The sequence below is a fragment of the Astatotilapia calliptera genome, chromosome 22 (assembly GCF_900246225.1).
Source record: "Astatotilapia calliptera chromosome 22, fAstCal1.2, whole genome shotgun sequence".
Lineage (NCBI taxonomy): Eukaryota > Metazoa > Chordata > Actinopteri > Cichliformes > Cichlidae > Astatotilapia > Astatotilapia calliptera.
In genome coordinates this window covers 17,592,703-17,608,901 of record NC_039322.1, presented here as the reverse complement: position 1 = coordinate 17,608,901, position 16,199 = coordinate 17,592,703, and the positions used below count along the sequence as shown (strand labels likewise).

The 16,199-nt window shown below is 45.6% G+C and overlaps 1 protein-coding gene across 2 annotated transcripts in view; it reads right to left on the bottom strand.

Moving 5' to 3' along the window:
- The window catches only part of sdc3 (syndecan 3), a 38,589-nt gene extending 23,311 nt beyond the window's left edge, over positions 1-15,278 (bottom strand). For both annotated transcript variants that reach the window (XM_026155911.1, XM_026155912.1), the window contains exon 1: positions 14,811-15,278. In XM_026155911.1, the coding sequence (XP_026011696.1) occupies positions 14,811-14,864 (54 nt within the window). In that variant the 5' untranslated portion in view covers positions 14,865-15,278. The remainder of the gene's footprint in view (positions 1-14,810) is intronic.
- Positions 15,279-16,199: the final 921 nt, after the last annotated feature.

Here is a 16,199-nt window from a genome sequence, read left to right as displayed (position 1 = left end):
AAAACATTGTCTGTATAATCCCGTCAAGCTTTAAAGTCAATATTTGGTGCCATGTACGTCAGTGCTTCTTAGTACCAGGGCACACCTAAAGGGTCATAAAATGACACAGGTTCGCACTCCGAAGGACATCCTGTTTTCAAGGTTGTATAGTTTAATATGTTACAGTTTGATTATTTTATAGGCCTGAATCTATACTTTGTGTCTTTGAGGGTTTTCGGACGTTCCAACTGCAAAGAAAAAAACTTTGGGGCATGTTTTTCTGAGCATATTTAGACATTTTAGAGATTTTCTACACTCAGCTAAAAGCAGCAAGTCAGGAGTAGGAAACCGAAATCAGACTCTTATTGACAGTTACATTAACCAGTTGAAGCCAAGAGTAAAATCCATCAATACACATATGTCTTCCTCAAGTTACTTTTACTGGATCAGCTCTGCACTGTTCTGTTAAAATCAAATAATTTGTCTGTAACTTCGGTACATCTCTCAACTGCAAGATATCAGCTTTACAAGATATACAAGATATACTATATAATGTAAGTGTGGCAGAGCCTGCCTCCAGGCTTCATGCTACTTTCTGTCATCAGCTTTAAAAGTGAGTCAATCACCGTAGACTTACTTGATAAAACACCCATTTCTATAGCACAAATATACAAGCTTAGAGCCTGATCTAAAAACATTTTCATCTCTACAGCTAATTTCCCCTTTTATTCAATTTTATTTTATTTATAGCGCACCAAATCACAACAACAGTCGCCTCAAGGTGCTTTAAATTTAAATTTTAAGTTAAAGACTGTAAAACCCTGATAATAAGACAATCCCCTATTAGCAAGGACTTGGTGATAGTGGCAATGAAAAACTCCCTTTTTAACAAGAAGAAACCTCCAGCAGAGCCAGGCTCAGGTATATCCAGCCATCTGATATGACTTGGTTTTGGATGACATGAGATTTTTGTTTACATCAAGGCTTAAAGGTATGCTTTAAAGCGTCACTTTTGATTGTGTCTGTGGTTCCTATCTAGTCATTTTTAAGGTTGGACAACATAAGGCTACATAAGGGTACTTGTAATTTTTAAAAATATTTTAGTTCTGATAAATGGGTGCATTTATTTGTGTGATGCTCTCACACACAGTCAGTATGTTTACTTTGCCAGCTAAGCTAGCTAGCTTTAGCCAATTACTTAGCTGCCACAGTTTTGTTCAAATATCATTAATTGTGGCTCCAAAAAACATAAAATTAGTTCTGTCAGCATTAATCTCGTTAAAATGACGTTAACGCCATAACCGCATTAACACGACAATCGGATCACCTCATGCGTGGGGCTGCAGGGCATCAATGCGTTTGCACGGTTACCTCGTTAGCGCCGCGCAACCCCATGCACGGGGTGATCCGCGCTAACTCGCTAACGGAGATTTGCCGCATTAATGCGGTTATGGCGTTAACATCATTTTAATAAGATTAACGCTGACAGCACTACATAAAATACAACATAAAAGTTTGCTTAACCAAAACGTGAAGTCAGACTGGCTGTGTCCTTCTTTTACATACAGTCTTTGGTCTCAACACAGAACACAAAGTTAAGCTTTAGAAAGAAACCAGCATTTGTGTTTCCCAAAAGCCCAAACTATTCCTTTAAACAGCCAAAACAGTAGGAAACCACTGCTGCACGGTACATCTAGCAAAATTAATGCGTGCGTGCAGCAGGTAGCTGTAAATAAGCGTCTAACCAGGATTAACAGGCCAGATATGAGCGCAGCCTTTAATGTTATTCAGGTGGGGAAGATTCATTGCCAACCAGACAGTGTTATCTCCCTTCAGCCTCTGTTGAATCAAATATCATCACAAGCTCCAAGTGAAACCATGCTCATTCATTTCTGACTGTTCTTTACAGCTAAAGATAGCTTTATCTCTCAGTGGGCAACATTACTCACTGACTAATTAATTAAGAGGTGTATTTAAGTAACTAATAGCTTGAGAATGATTGTCTAACGCACAGATTAGCTACACACTGCTTAGTATAACAATTGGTGATCAGTAACCGCCTGGTACTGTGGGCTCCGACTTAATTAAAGTGTGATTGTGGAGTCTGAAAGTAACGAGGTGGTCAGCATCCATGTAAACTAGCGGAGATGCGTTAGTGGAGGACAGGGAAATGTATGGGTTATGATACCATCTTGCTCTTATAGCCCTCCTGTCTCTCGTCTCTGTGTAATCCTGTCCAGGTTGTTCTTTCCATTCAATCTGTATCAGCCGCTATAAGCTCTTTACAGGCGTGTGTTAACCACCAGGCTACCCCTGTCTCCCTCTCTCTCTGTTTCTTTACAGCTAGCACGGCTCCAATCCACCCCGTCTATCTCCCTTTCAATTTCTCATTTTTCTCCCTCGTCAGCACCTCTGCTCTTTCATCATTTCACTCTACATAAAGTCAGTCCCTCCCCATTCTTCCTCTATTTTCTGATGAGCTCCTCTTACCACTTTTACATATTAACAAATTCGATTCTCTGCCTGGTCACCCCCGTCACCCCCCCACCCTCACCACATCAGCTGCGTTTTGTTCTCCTCTCCAATCTGCTTCTGACTTGCACTTTGGCCAGCACAAAGTCTTCTCATACAACTTTAGTCTGTGATTGCCTCTGACCTCATTCCCCTTTCATTTTCTTCAAATCTTCTCTCCCTCCACCTCTGCACCACACCTAATCACGTCTGTCGCCACACCTTGGTGCCTTGTTCAGTTTTTGGGAGACTACGCAACCACCAATATTTGTCTCTCCGTGTATGCAGGTGGCCCTACGACAGATTGGCGACCTGTCCGGGGTCTCACGTGAGACCCTAAATTGGATAAGCATAAAAAAATAGATGGATGAATTATTTCCAAGTGCGCTGAGCCACGTTTCATGTCGTGTAGTGTTTTGTTTGGCACAAATGTATTTCTTCCTCTTGTTTTTCTACCTTGTCAATCATCTTACATCTGTATTTTTATAGAGCAAACCATCCCAATCTCTCTCTCATCTCCAAAATCCTGTGAATTGATTTTTATGCGAGGGACTTGGGAAAGATTTCTTGCAATAATCCGGAGGACGCAGCATTGTAGCAACAACAATGAGCAAATTAGCAATTGTTAGCTCAGAAACGGTGTCCACTAATCACTAACATCCACAAAGAACTGGCTCCGAGGGTAATATTAGCCACCACTAGCTATCCTACTAATGAAGACAGATTTCTGTCCGTCTAATGTAGCCAAATGGATATCTCAAGTGGATCTTATTCATCCAAACTGCCTGTGATAGTTAATCTGCTCAATTAGCTTTACTGTTTTCAATTTACTTTATTATCTAACATTACAATTCAACCACAGTCAGATCAAAGACAGTAAACTACAGTCTGCAAGATGGATGTTGCCACTGTGACCGCACCCACTGGTTAGTGAAGCCTCGAGCTCTTGGACGTTGCCATTTTGGTGTTTTGAGACTGGATGTGACAGGCGAGGGGTGGATCTTCCTGTAAAAACCACACGCTTACTGGCATTTTTTCCCTACAGACTTTTACGCAACCGGGAGTCTTTTTGTAACCAACAAAGCCAGTACGAAAGATGGACATAGCTTTCAGGTCTGAAAAGTGATAGCTGGAAGTCACTTTGGAAAGTGGCTGGCGAGCGTTTGTAGGCCATTTGGTGTCTTCTGTGCAGGTGAACAGAACAATCGCAATGTCGGGGAATATGCATTGGTCACCGCATGCTCATGAACCAGTCTGTAGGCCTGTGTGACTGGGCCGATACTCACCTGACCCTACAGTGCCACCATGATTACACCACATCCAAAATGGGGGATAAGACAAAAACGACCACGTGTCTGCGAAACCTCAGAAGTTTTAGGGGCTCAGTCACTCATTTCAGGTCATATTGGATAAAAGAAGTTATAAATCTTGGTAACACTGTATTCCAGAAGTGTGGATTAACTAGTGAATGCTCATTGGCTAATCACCTGGGATTGACATGTTGTTAGCCAATCGGTGTGTGGTCTCTCTCATCACGTCCAAGTTCAAAACACCAAAGATGCTGAGGATGAAAATGTTCACCCCGAGGCATCAAAAAACAGTGGATGACATCACACTAGCTAGGTACATCTTTGATGGTGTCTACGGTAACCACAGCCACAAATGTAACACTGCTGGTTGCCGACTGCAGTTCAGTTAATGGTTAAATTATGCAGAGAAACAATAACACATGTTGTTTGTATGCTAACCAAAGAACCTTTAAATTTGAACCAAAGTAAATAAAGGCACAGCTCACATCAGAGGCTGACTGGGCTCATTTTAAAATGTCAACCAGAGAAAAAGGAAGAAATCATCGCCGTGAAGACGAAACGCCTCTCCTCTATAAATACCTCCTCTCTCTCGTCCTCATGCTGGGTATAATGTTTCAGTGTTGTGCGACCTGTCGCTCTGTCTATTGTATCTACCTCCATCATGTCGTGTCCTGTCACACAGACACCGCGCTCGATCGGACAAGGGAAACAATTATCATGTCATACACACGGCTAAATAAACAATACGTTCACAGACGTGTTTGTGCGCACAATCCTGGTGTCAGTCAGCCTTTCAGACCCGAGTCTCTGTCGGCTGAGATTAGGGCTAATCCACAACTGTTGGAATGAAAGATTAAGAATGAATCACCTGCTGCAGGAAAACCAAGTGTGTGCATGAGTGTGTGCACCTGCATGTGGAAGGGTTTATAAGACAGGCCCTCTGGGGAAAGAAGCGTGCTGCAATCACCAAGCAATATTACACAACCTCTATCCTCCTCCACACACACACACACACACACACACACACACACACACACACACACACACACACACACACACACACACACACACACACACACACACACACACAGCTCATTAGCTTCAGTGGCTCGCTCAAAATGCAAACGCCTTTGAAAGAGCCCTTTAAAGAACCAGGGTTCAAAGGTTTACTTCAGAAGGTCCATGCACACAAACAGAAACTCTCTCTCTCTCTCTCTCTCTCTCACACACACACACACACACACACACACACACACACACACACACACACACACACACACACACACACACACACACACAGAGCATGTTTCAGTGTCCCTAATTAATTGGATCGATGTTCTTCCCTCATGGCCTGCTGATAATTGAGGGGACGTGAGTAACATGTGGGAAGCCTTTTGTTACTAACTTCCTGTTTATAAAGACAGGAAGAATAGACGAGGAGCTCTGCAGCGATGGAGGAGAAGGAGCAGGAAGGCTGGTGGGTGGAGGGTGTAAAGATGGATGGATAGAGAGAAGAAAAACGTTGCAGCAATGAGCTCCTGACCTCGTTCGCTCCTCTGTCGGGACGTTGGGCTAAATAATTCAAACACACACACACAGAGTCACATGCCTTTAGCGCACAGTATTTCTCGTCGGCATGAGCGGCCTCCCCGTGCTCCGTCATCGCCTCCTCTGCCTCCATATTCGCATGTAAACACATAAATGCATCACTCAGGAAGCTCGAAGAGCAGATCTATAAATGCTCTCTCACTGTAGCCATGCTGCTATCCCAAGGCCACAAACACACTTACAGGTCGTGCATTTCCGTATGCAAACAAGCGGATCCTTGATGAATCGCATAGTGCCAAAAAAGGAAAAAGAAATTGATATTTGTAGCTTTAAACTGAGGAAATGTCTTTATTCTTAAAGGAAATGGAGACTGAAAGAAAGAAGAGGAAAAATCTGCGGAAGAGACGTGTGTACGAACCCACGTGTGTTTTCATGTACTTTTCTCATCCAAGTGCCGATCTGAGCCCATTCTGACACCGCTTAAGACATGAAAGCCATTAGACAGGGAATAAAAACTTCCACAAACTAGAATCCATTTAAACTTTCATGCACGTAAAATCCCTCGTGTTTCAATTCGATCTGACGTCGTTCCCGTTTTTTTAATCTTTATCTCCTCCTGTGAAACCTTAAAGATGTTCCCCTGAGAACACACCCTCTCTGTTTTACTCCTACATCTCCATTTGTGTGGTACTCCACCGCTATTCAGTACAAATAACCTTACACGGTTTTGATTGCCTATAGTGGCTATTCTGAAACAGAGGGAGAGGGGTAGTATTTCCAGTCAGAGCAAGTCAAACATCGGGCCTCTGCAAACAAGATGCAAACAAAGAAACTGGTTCTTTGCAACAGAGCATGGAAGGAAGAAGAGTTTGGGATTCAGCGGTAGTTAAGCTGAGCAAAAGCTACAGCCTCCTTTGTTGTTTTAACTTCATTATAGTTTATTTTTACAGGCGAATCAATACATCTATCTATCTGTGGAAGACAACGTCTTCCCATCATGCAAAGTGACTTTTTGTCTCACTAAACCTCCCAAAGAAATTGTATTTGCACAGATATGCACTCCCTGGGAACTTTATTAGCAACTAGTTATAAACTGGACCTCGTTTTCCCTTCAGACGTGCATTATTTCTTCATTGCACTGATTCATCAAGGTGCTGGAAACACATGATCATCAACATCACACAGTTGATGCAAATTGGTCAGTTGCACATCCATCACCACACGCCAAAGATGCTGATTGGATTGAGATCTGCTAACTGTGGAGGCCATTTGAATGCAGTTAACTCATTGTCGAGTTCAAGAAACAAGACTGAGGTGATTTAAGCTTTGTGGCCTGGTGCGTTATCCTACAGGAAGCAGACACCAGAGGATGGATACACTGTGGCCATAAAGACTCGCCATCAATACTCAGGGAGGGTAAGAAAACTGTCAGGGCAAAATATGCCAAGAAAATCTCCCCCACACATTAAGCAGCATGAACCATCGATACAAGTATTTTCGCCCAGAGAACTGCTGCTCACTGGACACCAACACCACGCCGCTTAAATCACCTTTCTTCCCCATTCTTATACTCAGTTTGCACTTGTCTACATGTCTCGATTGGCTGATTAGATACGTGCTTTTACAAGTAGTTGAACAGGTGTGCCTAATAAAGTGGCTGCAAGTGTAACTCCAAAGAAAAATGTTAAAATGGTCGCGTTTAAGCTACTTCTAAGATACACTGTTACTTCATTTTTTTTATGCATAAGGACACAGCAGAGAGATGACAGGAAATAATGGACAACAGAAAAAAAAGCTCCCAGTTGTGACTGCTGGTGGTAAATGTAAAAGTAAATGATAGCACTGCGGGTTATTAAACTAATGGTTAACTTCATAATAAGTCCTGGAGATGAGTTCTTCTTAACTAATGATATAGTCTATAAAACCGTAAAAAACAAAACAAGCAAATTATAATTTTTTTTTAAAAAAAGGTCCAACAGTTAAATACTGAAATATATTGAATTCAGTTTAATTTCTAGAGTTTTAGAGTACTAAGGAACAGGGGATGTAAGATCAAAAGCACTGGAACATTTAACTGTGCCAACAAATCCGCCTCCACGACAGGTTAGCAACAAGCTAATGAAGGCCATGTGATCATGTTGAAGAGGAAGATAATAATGGGAATACCATCAAACTACTATTTTGGGGGATACAGTGAGCCAGCTGTTTTAGCTCCATGATGGACCTCAAGGACCGCCATGCTGCTCGAGGAGAGTGGGGAGTGTATACGTGTTCTACAATAAAGAAATATTTTATTCACGGCTTCTCCTCCAAGATTACTTCTGCACAAGGGCAAACCTGACACGCTCGTGATTTCCATAACGCTATCACCAAGATAAAGAGTGAACCTCCGGGATTTTGCTTCTTATTTAAAGGTAGAAATTGCTCAGACTGGCAGATGGAGAGGGGGGTGGAGGGTCAAGTGGAGGCCTCCAAGAGGCGAGGCTTAGGGTCCTGTTGGGAGTGTAAAGTCGGGGCTTATCGTGGCTTCACCCCACTCTTATCAGCCGCATGCCAGGAAGTACACATTCCAGCATCTCCACTGGACAACTCCGAGTGACCCCACCCATCCGGCCCTTTGTTAATGTAATTATTGTGTTGATACAGAAACGGGAGAGGGAAGAGAGTGGTACTAAAAAGACACACACACACACACACACGAGTGATAGTGAGTGAAAAATGATAGCATCATCTCAGCATATAGTTAATATGCTGCTAGAAGGCATCTACGATTCTCACTCAGCCAAACACACACACACAGACACACATACACAAGGGTTTGTTAGTGGGAAGGAGGCGCCCTGTTTCTGGGGGTTTTATTTATAGCGAAAGCTCTAACACAGAGATCCCAGAATGCTTTGTGGGTTTGGGAGACGGTGCCGCGTTTACGCTCTCTAATTTTGAGTCCTGTAATAGCACACGCGCACACACTCACACACATCTACTGTAAAGGTGAAAGACAACTGCCATCTTTTCATCTGGATGTTTTTTCCCCCACTCGCTGTGCTTGAACGGGAGAAGGAGGAGGGAGAGGAGGAGGGAGAGGAGGCCGGGATGAGACGTGAATGAAGCAAGCGACGAGAGGGGAGAGAGGAAAACGAGACGGAGCGAAGGAGAGGGGGGGGGGGGAAAGAGAGAGGGAACGAGGGATGGGAGGGGACGGAGAGGAGAGCGGGGTGATAAAGCTGTGACAGCGGCAGCCATGGTGGTTGTCATGGCGACGGCCGCGGAGAGCAGGTAGAGCACAGTCTCCTGGGAAAGAGCAGTGCATGCCTCCCTCCCCCACCCTGACTCTCTCTCTCTCTCAAAATCCCTCCATCTCCATCGCTCTGGCCTCGCTCCATCCCTTTGCTGCCATCCCAATCATCCAGTCCTCATTTTGCCCAATATGGCCCATCTCTTTCCTTTCTCTCCCTCCATCACTCTCCCACGGTCCTTTTACTTCCCTCGCTCTGGTTTTTTAGGTTCCTTTTTTTATCCCCTTTTAATCGCCCACCATTCCTCCCCGTCTTTCCTCGCTGCCCCCGTCTTTTCCCTTGATCCCCGTCTTGCCATTAACTCTTTTTCTTTTTCTCCACGCTTTCTCCATTTCATGCCCTCCCCTCCATCCATCGCTTTCCCTCATTATCTTCTCTTTCCATTCCTCTCCCTCCCTTCCTCTTGTCTCTATATTCATCTAACCCCCCACTCCAGAGAATATGTATGTGAGTATGTCTGCGCAGTGCTGCCCAATTACTGCAAGGGAGTCTGTGTGTGTGTGTGTTTGAGAGTGTGTGTATGTGTGTGTGTGTTTAATGTCTACACAAGCTGTGTTCCTAGCCTGTTTTGACCTACCTAAAACACCTCCAGCATTCTCCGTCTCCCTCTGACTCACTGAATCAACAAAACTGCTGCTGCACACCACAGCTATTCACAGGAGCTGCACGCATATGTGTGTGTGTGTGTGTGTGTGTGTGTGTGTGTGTGTGTGTGTGTGTGTGTGTGTGTGTGTGTGTGTGTGTGTGTGTGTGTGTGTGTGTGTGCGTGCGTGCGTGTGTGTGTGTGTGTGTGAGCGCTGAGTTTGTGAGATTATTAGGGGCACAATGCTAAAGTGCGTCAGCGCACACATGTGAGCAGGCATGTCTGCACTTGCGTGTGGTGAACTGGTCATGGAGAGAGCAGGCAAAGTTTCCACGGCACACGGGGCCCCTTCCATCAGGACATGTTAGCGTGGCTCGGCGTGGGACTAAATGATAACTTTCTACCCTGCGAGTCTGGAGCGTAAGCAGAGATTAGATGACACATCTGTCAATTAAAGCAAATAACATTGCCATTTAAAGCAAAATATGTAAAGATTTAGGGATTTGGCACATACATTGTTTAAAACATAACTGTGCACAGCAAATTCTTCTTCAGAAGCACTGTTTTTTTGTTAATTACAATTTAAAGTCAGAAATGCTGATATTTCTCAGCATGAGAGATGCTTTTTTGTGCTTGCTTTTCATTTGTGCTGACAGCCTGTGCATGACTGATGTTTATGTGGAAAGCTTAATGAAACTGTGGTGCTAAGTCACTTCCAGCCAAATCCCGACTGTTGAATGACTGTTGTCAGCGGTTATCAGAGCCACACAAAAGCACCTGTTGGGCAACATGTCCAAAATCTCCAACCGGATAACCGCCGGTCTAACATCGATCGACTGCTGACAAATTTCTGCAGAAACAGAACTTTCCTCCAAAAACAAACTAACTAACAGGAAAAGGATTTAGCCTATTGGCTGACCCTAATCACCAGCAGGCGCCCTGGTACTAATCAATATGCTGTGTTTAGAAGGCACAGCTGACCAGTAGGGTATTGCATCATGCGTCACTGCACTTCTATCTGCTTTTCTGGGAAGACTGATGTCAGGCTAAAAGCAACAGGCTACACTGTAGGATATACAGCTACTCTACAAATTGATTTTAATACTGTGTATTAAGTCTAAAACTAACCAAGTGTCAACACTTTGGTGTTTATAGCTAAGCAAACCGTGCAAAAAAGGAATGTAAACAGGAAGTAAAAACAAAAACAAAAGAAGCAAAGCAGTTAAGTCCAAAAGTTGGGCCCCAAAGCTTACAACTGCCCTAATGAAGAACGGTGTTTTAATCTGGAAACACACCTTTGCTGCAGTTCTTTGAGGCAGCCTGTGAATCAGGTCTGCCTTAGATCTACGTCTACAGTGAGCTACTCTCAATTGTGTTGCTGCTGCTTCATCGCCCAGCCGAGGAGGGGAGCGAAATTACAAAATAAAAAGAGCAGAAGTGAGACTTCTAGTTAAAAACTAGAAGAAGAGTGAAGACTGTCAAGCTCTCAACCAATCAGCATGGTTTGCTTGGTGGTTTGATCCCAGTCCGTCTGTCAGAATATCCTTGGGAAAGATGCCAACCCCGAGTTGCTCTTTGATGCATCCACAGAGTGTGAAAGTTAGAAGTGCTCAGGTGTAGAAAAAGCAAATAGATGAATGCACAGATTCCACCATTACTTCAGCTCATCGGGGCAGAACAACCCCCACTGAATCAGGTAGTCACAGGAGCCAACCTGCACACCAGCTGATAACATTACAGCCTTTATTATCCATGGGTATAAATGGAGACGAATATGCCTTTTATGATAAGAGGTAAACTATTCCAGGTTATCAGACTAAAGCTCTGTCCTTCTTCATGTTAATCTGAGCTCTGAGAACAAGTCTTCTCAACCACAGGGGCTTCATTTAGTCTTTGCTAAAGATGAGCTGCAGCATTCTGAAGCATCTGCAGGCTGAGTAAAGAGTATAATAAATTACAATGATATGGCCATGAGGACAAAAAAGGAGGCTGGGTCTTCTTCTCAGCACTTTTATACTCAAATGAAAAAATGGTGTTAAAAGCAAACGAAATTTGCTCCACTCTGACAGAAAAACCCCTCAAAATGCACGCATATAATCGCTCGATAAAACAAACTATCTTTTTTTCCCCTCGTGGTTGCAGACACCCACTAATTTTGTGTTCTGGGTAAACAGTCACATGCTCTTCACTGGAAGAAGAATATTCACAAACAAGGGTCACATGAGATGAAACGTCTAAATTATTAGTATGCAGTTTGACATCAGCGGGTAAAGGTCCCGCAGATTGCTGCGATCTTTCTGGGCTTACTCGGGGCCAATAATGACGGGCTCTGATTTATTGTCAGCTTTTTGCACACGGCTTTTATTTTGGAGGTCAAACTCCACGCACAGCTGCAGATTCTCAGCACCCATTGTTCTCTCAGATCAGACGAGGTCATATCGGCATGACCGGCACCGTGCAGGCAGGTCTCCCCGTCCATCCCGCCGCCGTTATCGCCTTAATGGTAAATGTGAAATTTCGATTCCCATTTGGCTGAATGGAGCACTAAAACTCTCCGCGAGAAAGAAAAACTAATTTCACTCAAATGCAGCACATCTGCTGTCCTATGTGATAAGAAATTGCTTTCAGATATGAACAGACACACAAACACCCGGGCCGGTGTTAGGGGGGCTGAAGCCTATCTTTATTCTCTCACTGTGTCCATGAATGCAGCTCCGGATATGAACCATGATCCTTTTCATTTCCTCTCTCCAGTGGAAGGTGGATACCATGCCCTCACCCATCCCTTAATACACACACCTGAAATACTTCCTCCACCCTGGCTGTGTTTTCTACCTGCCACCTTGTGTGTATGTGTTTGCGTGAGGGGGACTTTGTCCTCCAGGAGAGCGAGAAGGACCCACTTCCTGTGTCAGATTGCCTCTCACATTCCACACTCTCCCTCAATCCGCCCGGCTTGGGCTATTTTTTCCCCTCCGCCTTGATCCTTCTCTCTTTCTTCCTCTCTATGGGGGGCTTTGTCTGCTATCGGAGGCACAAAACACTGATTCATTCCACGAGTTGAACATGATCCTCAAGAACACGACGCCTTTCCGCCAAACACAGACAAACACACTCGCACCATAAAACGCACTTGTTCAAGGAGAGAGAGGGCTGGCGAGAACAAGTTGTTGGCATTGGAGATTCACTATTTTTGAGCCCACACACAGACAGATGGACAGTCAGGGTTCTCATGAAGGCAAACGGATGCGCGCGCACACACACACAGGCTATCCGTGGGACACAACAGATGTCTGTGGGAAAATCAGTCTCCCATGTAAAATAAAGACGGCCGGATGTGATGTCACAGCTTTGACAACAGGAAATACCCACAGGGACAAAACACAGAGGAATCACTCAGAACACACACACACACACACACACACACACACACACAGTCTCCTGGCTTCAAGCCAAGAAGCATCTGAGAAAAGAGCTCATCAGCGGATGCACGCGACCACGGGTCATGCGCGCGTGCATTCAAAGCCCGGGGTTGCTTGAGGTTGAGTCTGTAATTATGACCCTCGACGGCAGCTGATCTATCAGTGCGCTCCTCACCACGGCGTATATTTACGTGTATGTGTGTCACACACCTGTCTCCATCTGCACACTTAAAGACAGATTAGGTCAGCTGGAGGCCAAGGATCTTTGGCAAGGATTGCAACCGACTGACCTACTAATCAGTGTTTATATCTGTGAGTGTGTGGTGTTGAAAACAGCTGCCAGAACTGGTGCAGCTTCACCGCAGAAACAACGAAAGATGGTCCAAGCAAAGCAAGGGTGAATTAGGCAAGAAAAGGCATTAAGCAGCAACATTTGGGCCTTTTGTACAACAATATGGAAATAAAAACTGTGACTATGTATAAAGGTGGCTTAAAGCTGATGGATCTCTCTGAAGTAGAACTGATTTCTCTGGTCTGTTTAATTAATTGCCTGTGAGAAATAGAGGTATCCAAATATCGATGGTATCGACAGCAGTGCTGGTATGTGCATCAGATCGATACTAGTGCAATGGAACCGATACTATTTCTACCTCTATGTAGCCTGCTGAAATGTGTTAAATTGTTATTATTATTTGATTAGAAAACGTATTAAATATATGTGTTTAGTTATGCTAATTATCATGGAAATTAAAACTCTGTGATTTAGTGATCATTAAAATGTGTTCATTTTCTATGTTGAAAGTGTCAATATCGGTATTGGTATCGGCTGGCCCTGCATTTACTTGGTATCAGATCGATATCAGCATTTGCAGTATGGCACTAGTGAGAACAGCTCGGGACCTTTAACAGGAAGTAGCCATGAATGAAGGTATAAAACTAAAACTGCAGATGAGCTAAAAATAAAACAGCAGGGGAGACGTGTTAAAAACCTCCAGCTTCTGAGTCTTGAAACTCAAAAGTAGATCTGGATCTTGATTTGTGTTTTTGGCGCTATCCTCGTTTTCTCTCAATGATTCAGCGAGCTTCCTCCCTCTTCCTCCACCCCCTCCTGCTGCTTATGGGATAAATCTGGATTAATCGGTAACGGAAAGTGTGGGCGTGTTACGGGGGGCGCGTGAAGCTCGGCGTGGATAGTTCCGGAGAGGAGATAGGTGTGTGTGTGTGTGTGTGTGTGCGCGCGCAGAGGAGGAGGGGGGAGGCTCGCGCATTCCCTAAACAGCTTGCCTCCTCGCGATTCCCGATGACATCATTCCATCCGAGCACTCGTTCGCGGACCGCATCGCCGTTAACTTTCCCGTTACCCCACCCACTTTGTGCCACAACCACATACCGCCGCGGGCTGTCTCTGTCACACACACTTATAACCGGAGAATGCCCCCCAGTTGGATTCTGGCATCCGCACAATGAGGGCGCTGATATCTGGGAAGTAATGGAGCACCCCTGGACATCCAGTCACAGGCACACCTTCTCTCTCTCTCTCTCTCTCTCTCTCTCTCTCTCTCTCTCTCTCTCTCCACACACACACACACACATCGTCCTGCAGCGCGAGTACCTGGTAATAAAGTCGTTAAAACCGCAGTATGACTGGAGCCCCCAAATTAAGGGCAGGATGTTGAGCTGGTGACACAGACACCACAGAACGAGGCACCGCACTAACACCCGTAATCAAGCCCAATTAGAGATAACCCGCTAATTAACCCCCCCCCCCCCCTCTCCTCCACACATGCACGCACACGCACCTCCTGACTCCAGGGGACACACAGGCCACAATAAATCCCGACATTGAGACACAAAGGCTGGTGTGTGTGTGTGTGTGTGTGTGTGTGTGTGTGTGTGTGTGTGTGTGTGAGCGTAAAGCAAAGGGAGAGGTGGGGAGGGGGTGTGCGAGGGGGTAGCCGCCCCCCCTCCTTAACAGGAGTCTGGAACGGCCAATACGGATCCTGGGTCGAGTGTAGGATTTCCTACCGATCACCGACGCGCCGCCACTGTCTCATTAACGATAGCGCACTCACACACACACATACACGTGTGCGCGCACCCCGACTCCCGTGTGCGCAACGAGAGCTCCCCGGTTAACAAAGGATGTAAGGCTCGTGCTTACCGTGGTGGCGTGAGCAAGCAGCGCCGTGAGCGCCAGCAGCCAAGGCAGCTCCATGGTCGGGGTGCGCGGGCACAGCCTCCCGGTGCCGCCGCCGATGCTGCTGCCTTTACCGGTGTGGGAGGGGTGGGGGTTCTGGGAGGTGGAGGGACCCCCAAAAAAGAAAAAAAAAGCTGCTGCTGGCTGTCGCCGGCTCCTTGCTCTCGGTGCCTCGGTAGTCTGTCCAACTTCAGAGCGAGCCGCCCGTCTGCGCGACCATCCGTCCTTGTAGTCGGGCTTTTTAATCCAAGGCTTCACGCGCTCCTGCTGCTGGTTCCGGTCACCGCTGAAGCAGATTTCCACGATGCCTTCCGATCTGTCTGTTTCTGCGAGTTTTTGCGCTCGAAATCTGATAATTTACTACCAGAAGAAGCCAGACCTCGTCTCTCTCGCTCTCTTAATACACGCACGAGCTCTCTCTACCTCTCTCTCTCTGAACACACACACACTCTCAGGCTCTCTCTCTCTCCTCCCCCTCTCCGTTGAGGGCAGGATGTTCCGTATGGCGACGCTGGCCTGGGAGTTTGGCAGGAGGAGGGGGTGTGTATATGTGTGCGTTAAAAGGAAGTGTAGGGGTTGGGGGTGGATCTCCGCGTGCAAGGGCGAGGATGCCCCCTGCAGCTCGGTTAGGCACCCGCAGCCCCCCCTTAAACAAAACAATAAGCAGTCTGTAAATTCACAAGCAGCGGACCGCGGTGTTGGTTTGGTTAACCGCTCACACACCTTTAACGGTCAACCGCGCTCCTGCGCCGTGATTGGCTCAGTCACACCTGCGCCTGTACGTAAGAGGGGTTGATATCGCGCGATAACACCCCCCCCCCCCCTTCCCTCTCGGCTCTTGCAGTATGGTTAGCTGTTATTGCACCGCAGCAACCGGAGTGGAAACATTTAATGACCCGTCATATGCTCAAAGTTGTGTTCGCCACTTTTACAACCACCAGCGACGTCTGAAGGTGAACTTGAGCGTGCCTCCGTTTGGTTTCTCAGCTCCACCTGCCACTGCAGACCACGTGTTCCCTCCTTATCCCGAAATTAGCCTTGGGAAAATGTTGAATTGCGTCTGATTGATTGCGAAAGACTATTAAGTAGGTTTTACCTACCTGTGATTAGTGGGATCAGAATGCTTTGTTAGGCTTATAAAATGTGACCTTTTTTAAAGAAAGCACTGCCAAATAAAGCCATCAGGTGTGTCTTCAAATAAAACTCGGTCTGATGTAGATTCTGGTAGTCTTGGGTGTGTTCTCCCACCACGTTCGCAGTGAATACATGTTTAACATATTGTTAAAAGTATTCACTCATCTGCCTTAAGGCAGGGTTTAATATGACATCGGCCCACCTTTTCCAGCTATAACA